Below are 26,834 nucleotides of genomic sequence, written 5' to 3' on the forward strand. Positions count from 1 at the left end.
GAGAAAGAAGAGAGAAAGAGAGAGAAAGAAGAGAAGAGGAAGAGAAAGAGAGAAAGAGAAGAGAGAAGAGAGAAAGAGAAAGAGAGGAGAAAGAGGAGGAAATAGAGAAAGAGAAAGAGAGAAAGAAGAGAGAGAAAGAGAAAGAGAGAAGAAATGAGGGAGAAGAGAGAAAGAGAAGAAAGAGAGAAAAGAGAGAGAGAGAAAGAGAAAGAAAAAGAGACGAGAGAGAGGAAAAAGAGAGAGAGAATGAGAAAAAGAGATAGAGAAAGAAGAAAAAGAAGAGAGAAGAGAGGAAAAAGAGGGAGAAAAGAGAGAGAAAAAAGAAGAGAGAGAGAGAGAGAGAGAAAAAAGAGAGAAAAAAGAGAGAGAAAAAGAGAGAGAGAGAGAGAGAGAAAAAAGAGAAGAGAGGAGAGAGAGAAAGAGAGGAGAAGAGAGAGAGAGAGAGAGAGATAGAGAGAGAGAGAAGCAAGATGAGAGAGAGAGAGAGAGAGAGAGAAAAGAGAGAGAGAGAGAAAAGAGAAAAAGAGAGAAAAAGAGAGAAAAAAAAGAGAAAGAAAAGAGAAAGAGGAGAAGAGAGAGAGAGAGAGAGAGAGAGATGAGGAGAGAGAGAGAGAGAGAGAGAGAGAGAGAAGAATATTACTGTTGATTGCCCATGCTGTAATAATATCTCTCTTCACATATTTTAAAATGTGGTGTTCACACACATTATTACTATAGCTATGCTTGCAACTCTAGTTGGAAAAACAAGATGCTATAAGCCCAAGGGCTCCAACAGGAAGAATAACCCAGTGGGGGGGAAAAAAAATGAGAAAATTAACAAATTTTTTTTTTTAAAAACCCATTAACAATCAGAACATTTTATATACAAACTATAAAAAGACTGTTTAACATGAAAGTTTGCTGCAAGTTTGAACTTTTGAAGTTCTACCGATTCAACTACCCAATTAGGAAGATCATTTCACAAATTGGTCACAGCTGGAATAAAAAAAACCTTCTAAAAATACTGTGAAGTACTGAGCCTCAAAATGGAGAAAGCCTAGCTATTAGAATTAACTGCATCTCTAGTATTACGAACAGGATGGAACTGTCCGTAACAATCAAAATGTCAAGGCTGATCAGAATTCTGAAAAATCTTATGCAACAAGCATAACATACTAATTGAACAACAGTGCCAGAAATTAATATCTAGATCCGGAGTAAGAAATTTAATAGATCTAAGTTCCTGTCCAACAAATTAAGATGAGAATCAGCAGTTAAAGACCAGACAGGAGAACAATACTCAAAACAAGGTAGAATGAAAGAATTAAAACACTTCTTCATAATAGATTGATCATCAAAAATCTTGATACTCAATAAGCCAAATTTTTGTGCAGTTGAAGACAGACCGACCTTATGCCCTTCTCAAAAGTAAATTTGCTGTCGAGAACTACACCTAAAATTTCAAAAGTCATACAGAGTTGAAGAAACATTATCAATGCTGATATGCAGATGTTGAGAAACCACTGCCCTTAACCTACTCACAATCATACTTAAGAGTTTTGTTAGGATTCAACTTCATACACCATAATTTGCACCATGCTCTTAATTTTAGTTAGATCTCTATAAAGGGATTCAGCAACCCCAAATCTACACTCAGGAGATGGAATTGATGCAAAGAGAGTAGCATCATCTGCCTATGCAACAAGCTTTTTTTCTAGGTCAAACATGTCCTGTGCATATAGTATGAAAAGTATTGGGCCAAGAACACTACCTGAGGAACACCAGATATCACATTCCTATACTCACTATGGTGCCCATCAATAACTCTGATTTACTTGAAAATCTAATAATAATGCTAAGATACAATCCATCCACTTTCAACTGTGAGTTTGAAAACAAGGGTCTCATGATTAACACTGTCAAAGGCAGCACTAAAATCAAGGCCAATCATACAAACTTCCTGACCACAATCAAGGGATTTCTGTACAGCATTAGAAGTTTTAAGAAGGGTGTCACATGCTCCAAGGCCTTTACGAAAGCAAAATTGCAAACTACGGAACAGATGATTACCTTCAGCAAACCTATCAAGATGTTTTACCAAAAGACGTTAAAAAACTTCAGATATGGGAGTTATGGAAACTGGGCGATAAGGAGTTGGACTCTAGCTACCACAACCATTTCCATAATGAAGTAACATTACCAACTAAAAGGTCTTCCTCTTGCTAAACCAACACAAAATATTAGAATTTGGAGCTAGGAAATCTACTATATCTTTATAAAAAACAAAAGGAAAAATACCATTGGGGTCTACACCTCCATAACCATCAAGGTCCATCAAGGTCCATCAAGAGCTTTAATTTCACGATCGGAAAGTTAAGCTAGGGAGTTTAGCCTCGGGAAAACAGGGATGATTAAGATAAAGTTTCTCATTACTCTGCTTACTGTCAAACACATCAGCCAAAAGGGTTTCCTTTTCCATTGGACAGCGAGTGACAGCTATCTGGTTTAATTAAAGGAGGAATTGTTGCATCTACACCAAAGTGTGCAGATGTAAGGGTAGTTCACCACTTATGTTCCTGGATTGTACCAGAATGGGTTTCTTTTATGGTTGAATTGTATTCCTTTTCAGATGAAGCATAAACTGAGCAAAAGCTCTAAGCCAAGTTTTTATTCCAAGTCAAATCTGATCTGTTACCCTTCCAAAGACGAGAGGCCTCCTGCGCCTCCAAATAAACATGTCTACAATCATCATTAAACTATGGTACCATAGCATTGGGTACGTCTATCAATTATGTTAACTAGATTCTCCCTCATAGGGACAACAGGATCAACACTAATATTCAATTGAGACTAATTCTACCCTAAAGATCACTAAAAATCCCATTCCCCTCTGCATGAGATTCACAAATCTTACACAAGTATGATACATTAGGCACAGGCTGATCAGTCTTCACTATTAATGAGATCAAGGTATGATCAGATGTCCCAACTGGAGAACCAACTTTACTTGTTATAATACCAGGGAGTTGGTGTATACGAGGTCCAAACAGTTAACAGACCTATAAGTAGCTTCACTTATGATTTGCTCACAGCCCAATACAGAGGCAAAGTCTAAAGCTCTTTCATTTTTTGCCTGACATACAAATTTGGCGCCTCAGTGACATAGCATAGGCAGTAACATGGCTACATTGTGTGGGAGCTTGACTCTCCCTAAACCTTGGTTCTAGATTGGTGGACTAAAAGCAGTGATGAGACCCTTCCCTCAAAACAAGATATACATATACGCCATATAAGTGGCAACATGTTCGCCTACACAATATAAGGTACTTGCATCAACTAACCTTTTTGGTGAACTTTGGAGTCTTAATTTCAATGAAAGCAGCACGAACAGCTTTCTTGTAAGAAGGTACATTGTTGAATGTAACACGTCCAGAGCCAATGGGATACTTATGCTTATCTGTATCAATTCCTGTAAAAAAAAAAAAGAAACTCACTTTAGTGTAGACCAACTAGCTCAAACATTTCATTTTCTTTTTTTGGAGAAGGGAAGGAATTGAAGTACTGTACAATATGTATCTTCCACAATCAAGGGTATATAGACGTAACACTAGCGACCAAGGTCTATAATATCTGCTAGAACTTTCAATTCAAGCCAAGCCTATAATGAATATTTCTCTCAACCATATTCTAAGCTAGGCAAGAAAACATCTATATCACTTTACACTAGAGACAATATATGAAATGATTATATCCTAAACCCAAAACTATATATATATATCATAGCTATTAGTTACATCATGATTTTCATTCAAAAATATACTGAAAACATAGATTTACTTCTAAAGTTCCCCTACCCAAACTATAAAACCATGACTAATCAATCTTAAATTTTACAAAAGCCACTAAATAATGAATAAAAAAGCTACTTCTCTACTGATATGCTGGCAAAGGTTACCATGGAATATTATTCTTGAAGATTAGTTGTAGCATGAGACAATTATTTACTCTGATTTAAAAAAAACTTTCATTCTTTTTAATTGGCCTATTAGAGGAACTTTGTCCAAAAGCAACATTTGGCACTGTAACCAATAAATCAGCAATTCTATCCCAATATACCTTACATCTCTATGCATAAAATCCTAATTCTAAATTTCTTTCTTCAACATACTGTATTTGGTTCTCAAGGATAAAATTTCCTTTACTGTGACCCAAACCCACCTTTATTAATAATGCTTGTAATCTATTAATTCCTTTAGTCAAAGATAACACCAAAAAGAGTTTATTTTTTATTTCCTCATAAATTAGTATTGAAGGTTTTTCAAAACAGAAACGAACGAGACCATCTAATTTTACCTGCAGCAGGACAATTACTAACTCATTAAATACCAGCATCATCTAATCTTATCTGCACGGGGAAATTTATCAACAGAAGTATAATCCAATAGGTTTAAAAAAACTTGACATTGCAATAAAAAAAATTTTAGAGCTTAAATGATATAATTTGCTCATTTAGAGATATACCCTTATTGCGATACCCAAAAGAAGTTTGCTACATGTACTGGTACAGATTGTCTGTCGATTTTCTCCTTGAAGCCAAATTCTAAGTTTTCCTTGACAACCCTTTGCTAGCAAAATATTCTCCACCTCAAGTTGAAGCACCTAGGGGTTAGGGTTTGAGAAAAGAAAAAAGGTGGTTTGAAGAAATCTTTGTCTGAAAGATAATATTCTTGATAGTGCTATCACAACTAGCCATGGAATGGGAAAAGAAGGTCTTTGAGGTTAACAAGGCACCACAAGTGATCCTAGCATTCAATTTCCTTTGTTAAAAAATGTGAATCATTGCGAAAGGAGGAAAGGCATACAAAGTTAAAAGTGTCTTGATTTAAAAATATTGTATCTACTGCCCATGCCCTGGGGTACAGTAATCAAGAGCAGAAAATATTCACCACTTTGAACTGTGTAGCCAAGTCCACATTCAGTCTTCCCCAATACCTTTTACCAATTACCAACACCCTAAGAGATGAAGAGATCAATTTTTTAGAAACCGATTCTTCTAGTTCAACTGAACGGCTGGGATGTTCAACTTAGGGGGAAAAATAGCACTTTTTCCTTCTTTCCACATAAGTAGTTAGGCTTAAGAAAAAAAATTACCCTCTTCCTTTCTGATGTTTGCTTGTGCAGATAAACTCCTATCACCTTGACTACTGCCTGATCATCTACCCTATTGAAATCCTGTACATCAAAATTATCTTCTATTTGGTTCAAAATTAAGAACAACTCAATTAACTGTCAACAACTCCCTCAACAAATAGAAGCTAATGGGGGTTTCAAGACCAAATAAAATTAAATCTATGGTCTGTCATGTACAAGTTTCATTAAAAATCAGCAGCAATCCATGTAGGGTATAGCAATGTCTTTAACTAGCAAACACTAATAGTGGTAATGCTTACTCATATGTGGAAGAAAAATATATACTATTCTCTTGAAGTATGAGTACACAAAGATAAATATAAAGAATCGTCTGTATTGTGCGACATTTAGATACAAAGCAGCCAAGTCCAAGATATCCTCAAAAAGTCTAGAGTTCAAAGCCAGTCAAGGAATATAGCATACTGCATCACACAAGGGAGTGAACACAAGGGTGGTGCACAATTAAAACAGAACAAAGGGATATGGTTTTCGGGCTCAATATAATCAATAAGGCCAAGGAAGTGCAAGAGAAAATTTCAATTCTAAGTTTTGCAAGTTTTCATCTAGATGGCTTAAGATTTAAAGTGTGTGATGTCTTGGGGGAGCAGAGGTCTGCTGATATTCCCTCTACAGAAGAATGCACCAAGTTTTTACTGCTAGCTAAAAAAAAAAAATAATCTCTACCAAATTTCTCACAATGATGAAACGACTGCTTAGATCAAAACCAAGTCACTAATTAGTATATCTTATCCACACAAATAAACAGTAAATAGGGACATGAAAATAGATCCATATAATCAATATGAAACTTTTAATCCTCCTTCCTCATGATTGTTAGTACAGTGGAAGGAGTTTCCATCTAAATTATGTCAAAACAAGTCTCTAAACATCCAATAGTATTCCATCCACCTGATACTTTTGAAACCTAAAAATATCCTATTGTTAAAACCTTTGAGATGTACAGTATTCATAATTATGGTACTTTTATACAGTTTTTCCAAAAGATTTTGAACCTCCAGCGACAACCCCATATTATTGGAGTTTGTTCATGCACCCTGGAAAAGGAATTGGCATTATTGATGAAGGAGGCCTAGTACGTAGAGATGTAGGACATCCCTCCTTTACAACAAATTGTAAGGTTCCTGGAAATTTGCTAATCTGCCTTCTATCAGGAACCTTCATAGCTTCAGCCATTGAATCTTCCAGCCATATAGACGAGCTCTTCCATGATTTACGAGTAGCCGCTTCTGCCTATACAAAATCTAAGGTCTCAGTGCCACAACCTTAAAACAAAGCGCATGCTATTTTTCTTAGCTTGTCTACAGTTTATTGATACCTGGTCTAGGTCTTCACCAACTCCTTAAATTTTGTTACTGTATCTTGCTAATTATGTTTTCTACAGCTTTTCTGACAAATTACACCTTGTTCCTCCTTTTATTATTCTAAGTTTTTGTAAAACCTCTTTAACAGCACATCTCCAAATAACATCAATTGTTATATCTTTTCAATGTAATGTCTATGATACTCTTTCCATTTTACTTAATGTATTCCCAGTGTCATAAGACGATACAAGTGGTAAGACGCGCACTTAAATTAGCAAGGCAGTTTTAGAAAAAAAATTGAGTATTTTAAAAACCTCTTAGTCATGGACTAGCGTAATTGTCTGGCACCGTAACTTTTCTTATTTTGGCTGTATTATGGAATGTTTCAAGTTAATATTAATTAGCTATATGCCGATTATCCCAATTTTATTTACATATTCTTATAAGAAACCACTAAACCAGTCGTAGTTTCCACCACAACTACAAGTTTAGTCATAGTGTTTGGTGTTTCAAGTCTTGTTTGCATGAAAGCAGTGTTGCCAAAGGTTCATAAAATTTTGGTAAAGAGGTAAAATTTTAGTAATATTTCCAAAATTCCTCATATAGCCTGTAAATTTTCAGACAAAACAATTCTTGATTAAAGAAATATAGAAATTAATTTTAGGAGGAATACTTTTGCTACTATTTATGTGATTCTAGGTCTAGTTACTTTTCTGCTAACTTGGTAATAATGCACTCAACTAACAGAAGTTTTTCCAAGGTCGTATTCAGCAACTGTCCGTTTGTATCATCTTGGAACTCAGGCAACAAAGTCATTGTCAATACATAGCTTTATTACAAAATAACATATGAGAAAATATATATATATACTGCATAAAAAACTAATACTGTATGTCATATCGTCATCTGCAACGAGACCACATTACTTGTAGAAGGGGGTTGACAAGTCATCAGCTGATTACCAAAACAAACAAATAATTTGCTACTGTACTTGATTAAATGAAGTGCAATATGCAAATAAATGAATTTATTACATAAGAATGATAATTGTACGTTTATATTCTATTTCTTGTGAGTTTGAGGGCTTGTATGTCAATAGTCAAGTGTTTGAGGGATGTCAAATTCCCCAATACAACTTTTTCTTAAGTGCTAAGATGCAGGGTGATTTTGGGGGGCATTTTTCGTGAAATAAGTGCGTCTTATGACTCGGGAAATACGGCATTTTTTTCTGGTCAGCCCTAGTTCTGAGACAAAAGTAGGGCACACCTTCAAGTAAAGCCTTTTTTCTCTCTACTAATACAAAATTTCTAATAAGAGTAGCCTCGCCTAATTTGCATTCACATGTCAGTTTACAATATTACAAAATTACTTTCACTAGCCCCTCTGTGTGACACACTCGTCTATTACAAAACTTCTCATTAGCCCTTGCAATATATTTTTTTACATTGAAAATTACTAACATATGAGTATTCAAGTGTTTTGTTTTACTAGGCATTTTCAGTAACCACTGGTTACATTCCTAAAATAGCCACAAGGTTATTTGTTTAAAAAATTATTCCTTTAGTTCTTTTCTAGTTACCTCAAGTTTCATATTGCCTAAGTTTTAGCATACTCTTCATTTTTCCCTTGCCCTTTTTATATAATTCTATTATTGACAACTTATGATTCAAGGGATTTACTTTAATTTCTCAACAAGATGTTTCATGTAAATACTAAAACTTATCTGTGTAATTATGCTTTTTGTACCTTATATATCACAAAGTGACTTCCTAGGGAAAAGAACAATGTGGGAACTTGCCTGCATAAACAACACCACCAAACAAGTCAGTCATTATGATGGCCAGCCCCTCTGCATTTAACATCCCATGTAAAGCTCCTACAAAGACAGTCTTGGAAGGATCAAGCTGATATGAAGGGCAACGCACATAATTGCTGTCACTTAATACCCAAGGAATTACCTGGACCTAAAAATATAAAATGTAATATAAAACAAACTATAGAAATATTCATAATGCACCAGGACCTTAAATCAAAAGGCCATATAAAACAAAAATATAGAAATATTTATATTGCTCAGAAACAGATTTGTTAATTATTCACACATTGAAAAATACCAACCATATTATTATTACAAACTAAGCTACAACCCTAGGTGGAAAAGCAGGATGCTGTAAGCCCAAGGGCTCCAACGGGGAAAAATAACCCAGTGAGGAAGGGAAACAAGGAAATGAACTAGAAAAGTAGTAAAGAACAATAAAAAAAATATCTTAAGATCAGTAACAACATTAAATTAGATCTTTCATTTATACATACATACATACATATATGCATGTGTGTGGAAAGAAGGTTGTTGGAGGCAGCATGAGGAAGGGCAGTGAATGGTGGAATGAAGGAGTGAATGGTGAAATGAAGGAGTGAAGGTAAAAGTGGAAGAGAAAAAGAGGGCTTTTGAAGAATGACTGCAGAGTAATAGTATAGAGAAGTATGAAAAATATAAAGAGAAAAATGTGGAAGTAAAGCGCAAGGTACGTGAGGCAAAGAGGGCAGCTGACCTGAGGTGGGGTCAGAGATTAGGTCATTCATATGAAGAGAATAAGAAGTAGTTTTGGAAAGAAGTGAAGAGAGTGAGGAAGGCTGGCTCAAGAATGGAAGAGACAGTGAAAGATGGAAATAGAAGGTTGTTAAAAGGAGAGGAGGTAAGGAGAAGATGGGCGGAATATTTTAAAAGTTTACTGAATGTTGAGGATAATAGGGAGGCAGATATAATTGCTGTTGCAGGTGTTGAGGTGCCAGTGATGGGAGATGAGAATGAGAGAGAGATTACAATAGATGAAGTGAGGAGAGCACTAGATGAAACGAGAGTAGGAAAAGCATCTGGTATGGATGGTATGAGAGCTGAGATGTTGAAGGAAGGGGGTGTGACTGTACCTGAATGGTTGGCGAGATTGTTTAATGTGTGTTTTGTGTTGTCAACGGTACCAGTAGATTGGGTTTGTGCATGTATTGTACCACTATATAAGGGTAAGGGAGATGTGCATGAGTAGTAATTCAAGAGGCATTAGTTTGTTAAGCGTAGTTGGAAAAGTGTATGGTAGAGTAATGATTAATAGGATCAAGAATAAAACAGAGAATGCAATCTTAGAAATACAGGGTGGTTTTAGAAGAGGTAGGGGTTGTATGAATCAAATTTTTAGTTAAGCAGATATGCGAGAAATATTTAGCAAAAGGTAAGGTGGTGTATGTTGCGTTTATGGATCTGGAGAAAGCGTAAGATAGAGTTGATAGGGAAGCAATGTGGAATGTGATGAGGTTATATGGAGTTGGTGGGAGGTTGTTGCAAGCAGTGAAAAGTTTCTACAAAGGTAGTAAAGCATGTGTTAGGATAGGAAATGAAGTGAGTGATTGGTTTCCGGTGAGAGTGGGGCTGAGACAGGGATGTGTGATGTCGCCATGGTTGTTTAACTTGTATGTTAATGGAGTGGTGAGAGAGGTGAATGCTCGAGTGCTTGGACGAGGATTAAAACTGGTAGACGAGAATTATTATTATTATTATTAAATGCTAAGCTACAACCCTAGTTGGAAAAGCAGGATGCTATAAGCCCAGGGGCCCCAACGGGGAAAATAGCCCAGTGAGGAAAGGAAATAAGGAAAAATAAAATATTTTAGAAATAGTAACAATATTCAAATAAATACTTCCTATTTAAACACTAAAAATTTAAAAGAACAAGATGAAGAGGAACTAGATAGTAAAGTGTGCCCGAGTGTACCCTCAAGCAAGAGAACTCTAACCCAAGGCAGTGTAAGACCATGGTACAGAGGCTATGGCACTACCCAAGACTAGAGAACAATGGTTTGATTTTGGAGTGTCCTTCTCCTAGAAGAGCTGCTTACCATAGCTAAAGTCTCTCTTCTACCCTTACCAAGAGGAAAGTAGCCACTGAACAATTACAGTGCAGTAGTTAACCCCTTGGGTGAAGAAGAATTGTCTAGTAATCACAGTGTTATCAGGTGTATGAGGACAGAGGAGAATCTGTAAAGGATAGGCCAGACTATTTGGTGTCTGTGTAGGCAAAGGGAAAGAACCGTAACCAGAGAGAAGGGTCCTATGTAGTACCGTCTGGCCAGTCAAAGGACCCCATAACTCTCTAGCGGTAGTATCTCAACGGGCGGCTGGTGCCCAGGCCAACCTACTACTGACCATGAATGGGAGGTAAATCAGTTGTTGTTTGTGGATGATACTGTACTGGTTGCAGACACAGAAGAGAAGCTTGGACGATTAGTGACAGAATTTGGAAGTGTGTGTGAGAGAAGGAAGTTGAGAGTTAATGTGGGTAATAGTAAGGTTATGAGATGTACGAGAAGGGAAAGTGGTGCAAGGTTGAATGTCCTGTTGAATGGAGAGTTACTTGAGGAGGTGGATCAGTTTAAGTACTTGGGGTCTGTTGTTGCAGCAAATGGTGGAGTGGAAGCAGATGTACGTCTGAGTGAATGAAGGTTGCAAAGTGTTGGGGGCAGTTAAGGGAGTAGTAAAATACAGAGGGTTGGGCATGAATGTAAAGTGTGTTCTATATGAGAAAGTGATTGTACCAACCGTGATGTATGGATCGGAGTTGTGGGGAATGAAAGTGATGGAGAGACAGTAATTGAATGTGTTTGAGATGAAGTGTCTAAGGAGTATGGCTGGGGTATCTCGAGTAGATAGGGTTAGGAACGAAGTGGTGAGAGTGAGAACGGGTGTAAGAAATGAGTTAGCAGCTAGAGTGGATATGAATGTGTTGAGGTGGTTGGCCATGTTGAGAGAATGGAAAATGGATGTCTGTTAAAGGTGGTGATGAATGCAAGAGTTGATGGGAGAAGTACAAGAGGAAGGCCAAGGTTTGGGTGGATGGATGGAGTGAAGGAAGCTCTGGGTGATAGGATAGATGTGAGCGAGGCAAGACAGCGTGCTAGTAATAGGAATGAATGGCGAGCGATTGTGACGCAGTTCCGGTAGGCCCTGCTGCTGCCTCCGATGCCTTAGGTGACCGCGGAGGTAGCAGCAGTAGGGGATTCAGCATTATGAAGTTTCATCTGTGGTGGATAATGTGGGAGGGTGGGCTGTGACACCCTAGCAGTACCAGCTGAACTCGGTTGAGTCCCTTGTTAGGCTGGGAGGAACGTAGAGTAGAGGTTCCCTTTTTGTTTTTGTTTCTTTGTTGATGTCGGCTACCCCCCCAAAATTGGGGGAAGTGCCATGGTATATGTATGTATGTACATATATGCATATACCAAGGCACTTCCCTCAATTTTGCGGGGTAGCCGACATCAAACAAATGAAACAAAAGAGGGGACCTCTCCTCTCTATGCTCCTCCCAGCCTGACAAGGGACTTAATAGAGTTCATTTATAAACTATAAAAACTTCAAAATAGGAAGAGAAATAAGATAAAATTGTAAAACTAACAAATCAAATCACTAATGGTAATTAACTTTTTGTTGGGCAAGGAAAAGAAAAAATAAAGTACTACAAAAACTTGTAAAGCTCAAGGCTTTAATATCAAGGAAGATACTGAAGCCACCAGCTCTTACATCTTTGCGCTTCATTCTTCGGGATGACACCTTGTAGTAATAATTCCCATCGATGCCCAAGTCTTGCGTGCAGGAAGCTAGCAAGGCCTTAACCTGAAATCATAATAGAATTAAAGACATACAGTATCCTAAAAATTTAAAATCTGGCTGAGCTAACTGAGTTACAACCTTCAAACCTTACAAAAACCTTTTCAAAATTTATTGTCCTGGGTGTTATTGCAAATGTTCGATCAGCGAGACTACATGGACACAAAATTCTTTTCGTTTTCTTAACATATGATCCATTTATGGACGACCCACTTCTTTATAGTACTGCATCTCAAGTGGGGTCTCTACAGACAAGGAAATTATTGTTAAGGAAAGAATGGTTAGAAGGAATGTTATTTCCTCCATGATTGAAAAAAAAGGTCAAAAATTTTTGCAGAAAAACAAGTTACACTTGGAACCCAAATCCCTCTTAGTAATCAATCAAGACAAATTGTTCAGACTGATCCACAACTTTTATTTCTATTCCAGTCAATAATGAAGTATCTACTAAAGAGCAGGTTATATATTCTTGAATATGAGCTTTGTGGTCAAGCATGGGTTCTTCAGAACTAACCTGTCTTAAAAGAGGCATTGTGGGCCCTAAACTGTGTAGCATGTGATAGTTAGAAGTGCTACTACAGCGTATATCATGGCTAGAAGGTTTCACATTTGAAGAGATCATTGCCCAGTATTATAAGTATGTCGCATCTAGGTACAGGAAAGCCTTTAGTATTTGATGGATATGGAAATGTGGACTACATCAAATATGCTACTCAATGCTTGTGTTTAGGAAGTTGTGTTGGTGTTGGGTTATCCATCCTAAACAGTTGTGAAATTAAGTAAAGATTTTCCCAGCTAATAAAAATTAAGCAAATGTTTATAAACTTGGTATGAAAGGTCCTGTTGGAAGTAGGATGTAATGTAACTCGCACAAGAGAAGATACAGTGATTTCAAAGGGTAAAACTACCCTGAACACTAAAAATTGTAAAAAAATCACTAATAGCAATGATATTGATTTGTTGGTACTCCTTTATTATGCTAATATCTTTCCCAGACTAGAGCCAAAGGAAAACACCCTGAAGAGGTGGTTTGGAATTATCTTAAAGAGCATCAAAGCTCCAGGAAAAGTCATATGTGTTGACACACACACACACGCACACTGTATGCTAGCTTTTTGAGTCCACAAGCAGAGTTTATAGATAGGGTAAGGCTAAAGGCTTAAAATGGTTAATGAATGATAAAAACATGTCCACTAGGTACAGGTGTTTGGTTAAAGAAAGCGGAAGGAGGAAAAGGCCTTAGAGCGAGTCTACAATGGCAAAAGATATGGAAACAAATATTCTTAATTTCAAGCACTTCAAGAAGGTAGTAGAGCCCTCAAAATCTTTTGAGGTCAGGTAATTGCCACCAACAAGAGCAGCACCCAACTCTACAGCCTCAGTCATTTACCCAAAATTCAAGGATGCAGATGTGAAAAAAAAGGAGATGAAAGCAAAAACATGACAAACTTGCAACCTGACCACTAGTTTTCACAAACCTTACTACAATCTAAAAAATCTATTAGCTTGAGTCACCTAAAAATCTAAATCAGCCTAAAAGGCATTAATACACTTATCTTATTGACTGCAGTTAAACAAATCACAAGGTTCAAAAAGTTCAATTTCAAAATGAGACATGACCCAAGGAAACTTTTGGGTACTAAAAAAAACATATTGGTAAACACATTTAAAGAATCTAGCTTATTAATTTCTTGTGAATAGGCAACTTTACTATAAAATTAGATTCCTTTTATTCAGGAATAAGGATGGGGAAGTTAAACCTAGCCATAGAGAAATGGGAAGAAACATTTATATTCATAACAATGGTCCAGTATTTTTACCTGCTTTTCATGCTCAAAGGTAATATAGACATAACCCTTCTGAGGATTTGAAGAGCTTTCCTTGCCAGGCCATTCCACCCTAATTGACCCAAATTCTATGAAGGTCTGCTTCAATACTAATTCAGTGACATCCCAAGGCACTCCTCCAAGAAAAACCTGAAAATACATTTTACATTAAAAAATTTTTAAAATGACTAGTTAGTCACCCTGCTTTTTAGTTTTCTAAAATTGTGACAAAACACCCAAAAAAAAAAAAAAAAAAAAAAAAAAAAAAGATTCATTGTAAATTGGTATATCTGGGTCTTGATGGTAAATTTCCTTCATTGTATAATTTAAATATTTTGGGTATGAGGTCCAGAATATGAACATTTTTGTAGTTTGTCTCTTGCCTTATTCAATAACTAAGTGATTAAGATTAATTTTAAAATTACCCATACATATACCAAGGCACTTCCCCTAATCTTGGGGGGTAGCCAACATCAGACAAATGAAACAAAAAAGGGGACCTCTACTCTCTACGTTCCTCCCAGCCTAACAAGGGACTCACCGAGTTCGGCTGGTACTGCTAGGGTGGCACAGCCCACCCTCACCCGTTATCCACCACAGATGAAGCTTCATAACGCCGAATCCCCTACTGCTGCTACCTCCGCGGTCATCCAAGGACCGGAGGAAGCAGCAGGGCCTACCGGAACGCCGTCACAATCGCTCGCCATTCATTCCTATTTCTAGCACCATCCACCCAACCCTTTGCCTTCCTCTTGTACTTCTCCCATCAACTCTTGCATTCATCACCTTCTTTAGCAGACAGCCATTTTCCATTCTCTCAACATGGCCAAACCACCTCAACACATTCATATCCACTCTAGCTGCTAACTCATTTCTTACACCCGTTCTCACCCTCACTACTTCGTTCCTGACCCTATCTACTCGAGATACACCAGCCATACTCCTTTGACACTTCATCTAAACCCATTCAATTTCTGTCTCTCAGTCACTTTCATTCCCCACAACTCAGATCCATACATCACAGTTGGTACAATTACTTTCTTATACAGAACTCTCTTTACATTCATGCCCAACCCTCTATTTTTTACTACTACCTTAACTGGCCCCACCACTTTGCATCTTTCATTCACTCTGACGTACATCTGCTTCCACTCCACCATTTGCTGCAACCACAGATGCAAAGTACTTAAACTGATCCACCTCCTCAAGTAACTCCATTCAACATGACATTCAACCTCGCACCACCCTCCCTTCTCGTACATCTCAAACTTCCTCTTACCCACATTAACCCTTTTACCCCCAAATGACGTACTGGTACGTTTCACAAAACCCATCCCTTTACCCCGATGGACGTACTTGTACCGGTACGTCCTTGCAAAAAAAAATGCTATAAAAAAATTTCTTCATATTTTTGATAATTTTTTGAAAAAATTCAGGCATTTTCCAAGAGAATGAGACCAACCTGACCTCTCTCTGACAAAAATTAAGGCTGTTAGAGCAATTTAAGAAAAATATACTGCAAAATGTGCTGGGAAAAAAAGAACCCCTTGGGGGTTAAGGATTGGAAATTTCCAAAGAGCCTGGGGGTAAGAGAGTTAACTCAACTTCCTTCTTTCACACACCCTTCCGAATTGTCACTAATTGGCCAAGCTTCTCTTCTGCGTCCGCAACCAGTACAGTATCATCCGCAAACAACAACTGATTTACCTCCCATTCATGGTCATTCTCGCCTACCAGTTTTAATCCTCGTCCAAGCATTCACCTCTCACCACTCCATCAACATACAAGTTAAACAACCATGGCAATATCACACACCCCTGTCTCGGCCCCACTCTCACCGGAAACCAATCGCTCACTTCATTTCCTATCCTAACACATGCTTTACTACCTTTGTAAAAACTTTTCACTGCTTGCAACAACCTTCCACCAACTCCATATAACTTCATCACATTCCACATTGCTTCCCTACCAACTATCATACGCTTTCTCCAGATCCATAAACGCAACATACACCACCTTACCTTTAGCTAAATATTTCTCACATATCTGCCTAACACTAAAAATTTGATTCACACAACCCCTACCTCTTCTAAAACCACCCTGTATTTCTAAGATTGCATTCTCTGTTTTATCCTTAATTCTATTAATCAGTACTCTACCATATACTTTTCCAACTACACTCAAAAAACTAATACCCCTTGAATTACAACACTCATGCACATCCCCCTTACCTTTATATAGTGGTACAATACAAGCACAAACCCTATCTACTGGTACCATTGACAACACAAAACACATATTAAACAATCTCCCAAGTACAGTCACACCCCCCTTCCTTTAAGATCTCAGCTCTCACACCATCCATACCAGATGCTTTTCCTACTCTTGTTTCATCTAGTGCTCTCCTCACTTCCTCTATTGTAATCTCTCTCTCATTCTAATCTCCCATAACCGGCACCTCAATACCTGCAACAGCAATTATATCTGCCTCCCTATTATCCTCAACATTCATTAAACTTTCAAAATACTCTGCCCACCTTTTCCTTGCCTCCTCTCCTTTTAACAACCTTCAATTTCCATCTTTCACTGTCTCTTCAATTCTTGAACCAGCCTTCCTTACTCTCTTCACTTCTTTCCAAAACTACTACTTATTCTCTTCATATGAATGACCCAATCCCTGACCCCACCTCAGGTCAGCTGCCCTCTTTGCCTCACTTACCTTGCGCTTGACTTCCACATTTTCTCTCTATATCTTTCATACTTCTCTACACTATTACTTTGCAGCCATTCTTCAAAAGCCCTCTTTCTCTTCCACTTTTACCTTCACTCCTTCATTCCACCATTCACTGCCCTTCCTCATGCTGCCTCCAACAAACATCTTGCCACACACATCACTTGCAATCCCAACAAAATTTCCTTTTACTAACTTCCACTCCTCCTCTAAATTACCAGTTTCTCTTACTTTCACTTCATCATATGCCATTTTCAACCTTTCTTGATATTTATTTTTTACCCGCGGTTATTAGCTCAAACCCTCACTAGCTCCCTTTTACATCCACCTAACTCTATTCCCCCACTCTTAAGCTACAACTAATTTTCCTTCTACCAAAAAATGATCAGACATACTGTTAGCCATACCCCTAAACACGTGCACGTCTTTCAATCTTCCAAACATTCTTTTAGTTATCAACACAACTCATTAACGCCCTTTCTACCACTCTTCCATTTGCCACTCTTACCCATGTATACTTGTTTTCATATTTCTTTTTGAAAAAGCTAGAACTTATCACCATCTCTTGGTCAACACGCATATCTACCAGTCTCGCCAATCTCATTTTCACCTGGTAAGCCTTACTTCCCAATGCCACCTACCTCTCCAGCACCCACTCTAGCATTTAAGTCACCCATGACAACTACATAATTCCTTCTACCCAGTCCTTCTATACGCCTAGTTAGTTCATTCCAGAACTCATTCTGCTCTTCTCTTTTCTCACAACCTGGCCCATATGCACTGACAAAAGCCCAACATTCCTTACCCAACCTAACCCTTAACCACATTAACCTAGATGATATCTCCTTCCATTCCACTACTTTACCTGTCATCCATTCACTCAGCAATAAAGCCACATCTTCTCTTGCTCTTCCCCTTTCAATTCCAGACACACTACCCTATTATCCTCAACATTCATTAAACTTTCAAAATACTCGGCCCACCTTTTCCTTGCCTCCTCTCCTTTTAACAACCTTCAATTTCCATCTTTCACTGTCTCTTCAATTCTTGAACCAGCCTTCCTTACTCTCTTCACTTCTTTCCAAAACTACTACTTATTCTCTTCATATGAATGACCCAATCCCTGACCCCACCTCAGGTCAGCTGCCCTCTTTGCCTCACTTACCTTGCGCTTGACTTCCACATTTTCTCTCTATATCTTTCATACTTCTCTACACTATTACTTTGCAGCCATTCTTCAAAAGCCCTCTTTCTCTTCCACTTTTACCTTCACTCCTTCATTCCACCATTCACTGCCCTTCCTCATGCTGCCTCCAACAAACATCTTGCCACACACATCACTTGCAATCCCAACAAAATTTCCTTTTACTAACTTCCACTCCTCCTCTAAATTACCAGTTTCTCTTACTTTCACTTCATCATATGCCATTTTCAACCTTTCTTGATATTTATTTTTTACCCGCGGTTATTAGCTCAAACCCTCACTAGCTCCCTTTTACATCCACCTAACTCTATTCCCCCACTCTTAAGCTACAACTAATTTTCCTTCTACCAAAAAATGATCAGACATACTGTTAGCCATACCCCTAAACACGTGCACGTCTTTCAATCTTCCAAACATTCTTTTAGTTATCAACACAACTCATTAACGCCCTTTCTACCACTCTTCCATTTGCCACTCTTACCCATGTATACTTGTTTTCATATTTCTTTTTGAAAAAGCTAGAACTTATCACCATCTCTTGGTCAACACGCATATCTACCAGTCTCGCCAATCTCATTTTCACCTGGTAAGCCTTACTTCCCAATGCCACCTACCTCTCCAGCACCCACTCTAGCATTTAAGTCACCCATGACAACTACATAATTCCTTCTACCCAGTCCTTCTATACGCCTAGTTAGTTCATTCCAGAACTCATTCTGCTCTTCTCTTTTCTCACAACCTGGCCCATATGCACTGACAAAAGCCCAACATTCCTTACCCAACCTAACCCTTAACCACATTAACCTAGATGATATCTCCTTCCATTCCACTACTTTACCTGTCATCCATTCACTCAGCAATAAAGCCACATCTTCTCTTGCTCTTCCCCTTTCAATTCCAGACACACTACCCTATTATCCTCAACATTCATTAAACTTTCAAAATACTCGGCCCACCTTTTCCTTGCCTCCTCTCCTTTTAACAACCTTCAATTTCCATCTTTCACTGTCTCTTCAATTCTTGAACCAGCCTTCCTTACTCTCTTCACTTCTTTCCAAAACTACTACTTATTCTCTTCATATGAATGACCCAATCCCTGACCCCACCTCAGGTCAGCTGCCCTCTTTGCCTCACTTACCTTGCGCTTGACTTCCACATTTTCTCTCTATATCTTTCATACTTCTCTACACTATTACTTTGCAGCCATTCTTCAAAAGCCCTCTTTCTCTTCCACTTTTACCTTCACTCCTTCATTCCACCATTCACTGCCCTTCCTCATGCTGCCTCCAACAAACATCTTGCCACACACATCACTTGCAATCCCAACAAAATTTCCTTTTACTAACTTCCACTCCTCCTCTAAATTACCAGTTTCTCTTACTTTCACTTCATCATATGCCATTTTCAACCTTTCTTGATATTTATTTTTTACCCGCGGTTATTAGCTCAAACCCTCACTAGCTCCCTTTTACATCCACCTAACTCTATTCCCCCACTCTTAAGCTACAACTAATTTTCCTTCTACCAAAAAATGATCAGACATACTGTTAGCCATACCCCTAAACACGTGCACGTCTTTCAATCTTCCAAACATTCTTTTAGTTATCAACACAACTCATTAACGCCCTTTCTACCACTCTTCCATTTGCCACTCTTACCCATGTATACTTGTTTTCATATTTCTTTTTGAAAAAGCTAGAACTTATCACCATCTCTTGGTCAACACGCATATCTACCAGTCTCGCCAATCTCATTTTCACCTGGTAAGCCTTACTTCCCAATGCCACCTACCTCTCCAGCACCCACTCTAGCATTTAAGTCACCCATGACAACTACATAATTCCTTCTACCCAGTCCTTCTATACGCCTAGTTAGTTCATTCCAGAACTCATTCTGCTCTTCTCTTTTCTCACAACCTGGCCCATATGCACTGACAAAAGCCCAACATTCCTTACCCAACCTAACCCTTAACCACATTAACCTAGATGATATCTCCTTCCATTCCACTACTTTACCTGTCATCCATTCACTCAGCAATAAAGCCACATCTTCTCTTGCTCTTCCCCTTTCAATTCCAGACACACTACCCTATTATCCTCAACATTCATTAAACTTTCAAAATACTCGGCCCACCTTTTCCTTGCCTCCTCTCCTTTTAACAACCTTCAATTTCCATCTTTCACTGTCTCTTCAATTCTTGAACCAGCCTTCCTTACTCTCTTCACTTCTTTCCAAAACTACTACTTATTCTCTTCATATGAATGACCCAATCCCTGACCCCACCTCAGGTCAGCTGCCCTCTTTGCCTCACTTACCTTGCGCTTGACTTCCACATTTTCTCTCTATATCTTTCATACTTCTCTACACTATTACTTTGCAGCCATTCTTCAAAAGCCCTCTTTCTCTTCCACTTTTACCTTCACTCCTTCATTCCACCATTCACTGCCCTTCCTCATGCTGCCTCCAACAAACATCTTGCCACACACATCACTTGCAATCCCAACAAAATTTCCTTTTACTAACTTCCACTCCTCCTCTAAATTACCAGTTTCTCTTACTTTCACTTCATCATATGCCATTTTCAACCTTTCTTGATATTTATTTTTTACCCGCGGTTATTAGCTCAAACCCTCACTAGCTCCCTTTTACATCCACCTAACTCTATTCCCCCACTCTTAAGCTACAACTAATTTTCCTTCTACCAAAAAATGATCAGACATACTGTTAGCCATACCCCTAAACACGTGCACGTCTTTCAATCTTCCAAACATTCTTTTAGTTATCAACACAACTCATTAACGCCCTTTCTACCACTCTTCCATTTGCCACTCTTACCCATGTATACTTGTTTTCATATTTCTTTTTGAAAAAGCTAGAACTTATCACCATCTCTTGGTCAACACGCATATCTACCAGTCTCGCCAATCTCATTTTCACCTGGTAAGCCTTACTTCCCAATGCCACCTACCTCTCCAGCACCCACTCTAGCATTTAAGTCACCCATGACAACTACATAATTCCTTCTACCCAGTCCTTCTATACGCCTAGTTAGTTCATTCCAGAACTCATTCTGCTCTTCTCTTTTCTCACAACCTGGCCCATATGCACTGACAAAAGCCCAACATTCCTTACCCAACCTAACCCTTAACCACATTAACCTAGATGATATCTCCTTCCATTCCACTACTTTACCTGTCATCCATTCACTCAGCAATAAAGCCACATCTTCTCTTGCTCTTCCCCTTTCAATTCCAGACACACTACCCTATTATCCTCAACATTCATTAAACTTTCAAAATACTCGGCCCACCTTTTCCTTGCCTCCTCTCCTTTTAACAACCTTCAATTTCCATCTTTCACTGTCTCTTCAATTCTTGAACCAGCCTTCCTTACTCTCTTCACTTCTTTCCAAAACTACTACTTATTCTCTTCATATGAATGACCCAATCCCTGACCCCACCTCAGGTCAGCTGCCCTCTTTGCCTCACTTACCTTGCGCTTGACTTCCACATTTTCTCTCTATATCTTTCATACTTCTCTACACTATTACTTTGCAGCCATTCTTCAAAAGCCCTCTTTCTCTTCCACTTTTACCTTCACTCCTTCATTCCACCATTCACTGCCCTTCCTCATGCTGCCTCCAACAAACATCTTGCCACACACATCACTTGCAATCCCAACAAAATTTCCTTTTACTAACTTCCACTCCTCCTCTAAATTACCAGTTTCTCTTACTTTCACTTCATCATATGCCATTTTCAACCTTTCTTGATATTTATTTTTTACCCGCGGTTATTAGCTCAAACCCTCACTAGCTCCCTTTTACATCCACCTAACTCTATTCCCCCACTCTTAAGCTACAACTAATTTTCCTTCTACCAAAAAATGATCAGACATACTGTTAGCCATACCCCTAAACACGTGCACGTCTTTCAATCTTCCAAACATTCTTTTAGTTATCAACACAACTCATTAACGCCCTTTCTACCACTCTTCCATTTGCCACTCTTACCCATGTATACTTGTTTTCATATTTCTTTTTGAAAAAGCTAGAACTTATCACCATCTCTTGGTCAACACGCATATCTACCAGTCTCGCCAATCTCATTTTCACCTGGTAAGCCTTACTTCCCAATGCCACCTACCTCTCCAGCACCCACTCTAGCATTTAAGTCACCCATGACAACTACATAATTCCTTCTACCCAGTCCTTCTATACGCCTAGTTAGTTCATTCCAGAACTCATTCTGCTCTTCTCTTTTCTCACAACCTGGCCCATATGCACTGACAAAAGCCCAACATTCCTTACCCAACCTAACCCTTAACCACATTAACCTAGATGATATCTCCTTCCATTCCACTACTTTACCTGTCATCCATTCACTCAGCAATAAAGCCACATCTTCTCTTGCTCTTCCCCTTTCAATTCCAGACACACTACCAGACATTTCACCAAACATCCATTCACCTTTCCCTTTTATCAACATGAATACTGCATTATAGGATATGCTGCTGGGTAATTCAATTTTCTGTACTATTTTTATAAGTTTTGACAGCCCTTTGTACTTCGTAACTGAAAACTTCATAAATACAGGTTATATTCAAAACAACTTATTATCTATGCTGGTGAATTACCATCATAGATCAATCATTTGACCTAAATTATTCTGTGGCCGCGGAGGCATATAAAAATTAGAATAGCGCCAACGTTATCCCTGCGTGTCGTAAGAGGCGACTAAAAGGGACGGGACGAGGGGGCTGGGAACCCCCTCTCCTGTAAAAAATTCCTGCGAGACATCGACAAGGAGATGGAGCTGGGGGGAGAGTGACTGCTCCCCGCACTCTAGTTTTGGGGTGTTTAAATGTGCGTGGATGTAGTACGATAGAGAGTAAAAGATGTGAGATTGGAAGTATGTTTAGAAGTAGAAGGATGGATGTATTGGCCTTGTGTGAGACAAGGATGAAAGGAAAGGGTGAAGTGATGTTTGGTGAAATGTCTGGTAGAGTGTCTGGGATTGAAAGGGGAAGAGCGAGAGAGGGTGTGGCGTTATTGCCGAGTGAATGTATGACAGGTAAAGTAGTGGAATGGAAGGAGATATCATCTAGGTTAATGTGGGTAAGGGTTAGGTTGGGTAGGGAATGTTGGGCGTTTGTCAGTGCGTATGGGCCAGGTAGTGAGAAAAGTGAAGAAGAGCGGAATGAGTTCTGGAATGATTTAACTAGGTGTGTAGAAGGACTGGGTAGAAGGAATTATGTAGTTGTTATGGGTGACTTAAATGCTTGAGTGGGCGCTGGAGAGGTAGAGGGTGTCATTGGTAAGTATGGCGTACCAGGTGAAAATGAGAGTGGTGAGAGACTGGTAGACATGTGTGTTGAACAAGAGATGGTAATAAGTGCTAGCTTCTTTAAAAAGAAAGATAAAAATAAGTATACATGGGTAAGAGTGGCAAATGGAATAGTAGAAAGGGCATTAATGGATTATGTGTTGGTAACTAAAAGAATGTTTGGAAGATTGAAAGACGTGCACGTGTTTAGGGGTATGGCTAACAGTATGTCTGATCATTTTTTGGTGGAAGGAAAATTAGTTGTAGCAAAAGAGTGGGGGAATAGAGTAGGTGGATGTAAAAGGGAGGTAGTGAGGATTGAAGAGCTAATAAAACCGGGAGTAAAAAGTAAATATCAGGAAAGGTTGAAAATGGCATATGATGAGGTGAGAGTAAGAGAAACTGGTAATTTAGAGGAGGAGTGGAAGTTAGTAAAAGAAAATTTTGTTGGGATTGCAAGTGATGTATGTGGCAAGAAGGTTGTTGGAGGCAGCATGAGGAAGGGCAGTGAATGGTGGAATGGAGGAGTGAAGGTGAAAGTGGAAGAGAAAAAGAGGGCTTTTGAAGAATGGCTGCAGAGTAATAGTATAGAGAAGTATGAAAAATATAGAGAGAAAAAGGTGGAAGTAAAGCGCAAGGTACGTGAGGCAAAGAGGGCAGCTGACCTGAGGTGGGGTCAGGGATTGGGTCAGTCATATGAAGAGAATAAGAAGAAGTTTTGGAAAGAAGTGAAGAGAGTAAGGAAGGCTGGCGCAAGAATTGAAGAGACAGAGAAAGATGGAAATGGAAGGTTGTTAAAAGGAGAGGAGGCAAGGAAAAGGTGGGCGGAATATTTTGAAAGTTTGCTGAATGTTGAGGATAATAGGGAGGCAGATATAATTGCTGTTCCAGGTGTTGAGGTGCCAATGATGGGAGATGAGAATGAGAGAGAGAGATAACAATAGATGAAGTGAGGAGAGCACTAGATGAAACGAGAGTAGGAAAAGCATCTGGTATGGACGGTGTGAAAGCTGAGATGTTGAAGGAAGGGGGTGTGACTGTACTTGAATGGTTGGTGAGATTGTTTAATATGTGTTTTGTGTTGTCAATGGTACCAGTAGATTGGGTTTGTGCATGTATTGTACCACTATATAAGGGTAAGGGAGATGTGCATGAGTGTTGTAATTCAAGAGGTATTAGTTTGTTGAGTGTAGTTGGAAAAGTGTATGGTAGAGTATTGATTAATAGGATTAAGGATAAAACAGAGAATGCAATCTTGGAAGTACAGGGTGGTTTTAGAAGAGGTAGGGGTTGTATGAATCAGATTTTTACAGTTAGGCAGATATGCGAGAAATATTTAGCAAAAGGTAAGGAGGTGTATGTTGCGTTTATGGATCTGGAGAAAGCATATGATAGAGTTGATAGGGAAGCAATGTGGAATGTGATGAAGTTATATGGAGTTGGTGGAAGGTTGTTGCAAGCAGTGAAAAGTTTATACAAAGGTAGTAAAGCATGTGTTAGAATAGGAAATGAAGTGAGTGATTGGTTTCCGGTGAGAGTGGGGCTGAGACAGGGATGTGTGATGTCGCCGTGGTTGTTTAACTTGTATGTTGATGGAGTGGTGAGAGAGGTGAATGCTCGAGTGCTTGGACGAGGATTAAAACTGGTAGGCGAGAATGACCATGAATGGGAGGTAAATCAGTTGTTGTTTGCGGATGATACTGTACTGGTAGCAGACACAGAAGAGAAGCTTGACAGACTAGTGACAGAATTTGGAAGGGTGTGTGAGAGAAGGAAGTTGAGAGTTAATGTGGGTAAGAGTAAGGTTATGAGATGTACGAGAAGGGAAGGTGGTGCAAGGTTGAATGTCATGTTGAATGGAGAGTTACTTGAGGAGGTGGATCAGTTTAAGTACTTGGGGTCTATTGTTGCAGCAAATGGTGGAGTGGAAGCAGATGTACGGCAGAGAGTGAATGAAGGTTGCAAAGTGTTGGGGGCAGTTAAGGGAGTAGTAAAAAATAGAGGGTTGGGCATGAATGTAAAGAGAGTTCTATATGAGAAAGTGATTGTACCAACTGTGATGTATGGATCGGAGTCGTGGGGAATGAAAGTGATGGAGAGACAGAAATTGAATGTGTTTGAGATGAAGTGTCTAAGGAGTATGGCTGGTGTATCTCGAGTAGATAGGGTTAGGAACGAAGTGGTGAGGGAGAGAACAGGTGTAAGAAATGAGTTAGCGGCTAGAGTGGATATGAATGTGTTGAGGTGGTTTGGCCATGTTGAGAGAATGGAAAATGGTTGTCTGCTAAAGAGGGTGATGAATGCAAGAGTTGATGGGAGAAGTACAAGAGGAAGGCCAAGGTTTGGGTGGATGGATGGTGTGAAGAAAGCTCTGGGTGATAGGAGGATAGATGTGAGAGAGGCAAGAGAGCGCGCTAGAAATAGGAATGAATGGCGAGCGATTGTGACGCAGTTCCAGTAGGCCCTGCTGCTTCCTCCGGTGCCTTAGATGACCGCGGAGGTAGCAGCAGTAGGGGAGTCAGCATTATGAAGCTTCATCTGTGGTGGAAATGTGGGAGGTTGGGCTGTGGCACCCTAGCAGTACCAGCTGAACTCGGTTGAGTCCCTGATTAGGCTGAAGGAACATAGAGAGTAGAGGTCCCCTTTTTGTTTTGTTTCATTGTTGGTGTCGGCTACCCCCCAAAATTGGGGGAAGTGCCTTGGTATATGGATGGATGGATTCTATTTTGAAATTGACAGTTTTGAGAACTGTAACAAATTTCGCTACAAGGGAGCTGAAACTTCAAACACGCAAACTGTTATGCATTTCCCTAATTATTTATAAAGTACAGTGATACCTCTGTATACGAAAGTTTATACTTATGAAAAATTCAGGATGCGAAAAGTGATTCAAAGATTTTTATGCCCCAGGATACGGATAAAATTTCAGGATACGAAAACCTTACGAGATCCCAACTCTTCGCCGAGAGTAATTTTAAAAAGCGCGCGCCACCTGATTTTGAACTTTGGTAGACTCACTTACAGCCTCCCGCTCACCCATTGGTTATCTCCCTACTTAGACGCTAGCTGACGCCATAAGATCCTGCTTTCCTATTGGTCGGCAACTATCCCAGCTTGCCTATGCACGGGCGTTCATCTCTCTCTCTCTCTCTCTTTTCGTTCCGACAGCGGTATCGTTAACAGACATTGTGTGCTTTCACTTGTTTGACTTAGTGTTAATATACAGTACATTCGTACGCCACGTGTTATCGTTAATAAACATTCGTTACTGTGCACTGTACTGTATTAGTGTTTACTATACATAGACTGTATATAACGTTACGTAGTGTATTATATTACGTATTACTGTAGCCATGGGTCCCAAGAATTTTGCCGAAGGAAAGAAGAAGACGATGCTCTCGATGGAGACGAAACTTGAAATCGTTAAAAAGTACGAGTCTGGCATGCGTTTAAGTGCGATCGCCAAGGAGTATGGCCGGAATCCGTCTACGATAGGCACCATCCTGAAGCAGAAGGCGGCCATCAAAGCAGCAACACCTTCTAAGGGCGTCACTATTTTCTCCAACAAGAGAACGCACGTGCATGACGAGATGGAGAGGCTGCTG

At 39.2% G+C, this 26,834-nt stretch overlaps 1 protein-coding gene across 6 annotated transcripts in view; it reads right to left on the bottom strand.

Moving 5' to 3' along the window:
• Positions 1 to 26,834, bottom strand: part of LOC137644002 (cytoplasmic polyadenylation element-binding protein 1-like) — a 140,806-nt gene that overhangs the window by 8,878 nt on the left and 105,094 nt on the right. For all 6 annotated transcript variants that reach the window (XM_068376867.1, XM_068376866.1, XM_068376864.1 and 3 more), the window contains 4 exons: positions 13,965 to 14,120; positions 12,058 to 12,150; positions 8,290 to 8,455; positions 3,321 to 3,448 (listed from right to left, as the gene is read on the bottom strand). In XM_068376867.1, coding sequence (XP_068232968.1) covers positions 3,321 to 3,448; positions 8,290 to 8,455; positions 12,058 to 12,150; positions 13,965 to 14,120 — 543 coding nt within the window. The remainder of the gene's footprint in view (positions 1 to 3,320; positions 3,449 to 8,289; positions 8,456 to 12,057; positions 12,151 to 13,964; positions 14,121 to 26,834) is intronic.

This window comes from Palaemon carinicauda, chromosome 7 (genome assembly GCF_036898095.1).
Source record: "Palaemon carinicauda isolate YSFRI2023 chromosome 7, ASM3689809v2, whole genome shotgun sequence".
NCBI lineage: Eukaryota > Metazoa > Arthropoda > Malacostraca > Decapoda > Palaemonidae > Palaemon > Palaemon carinicauda.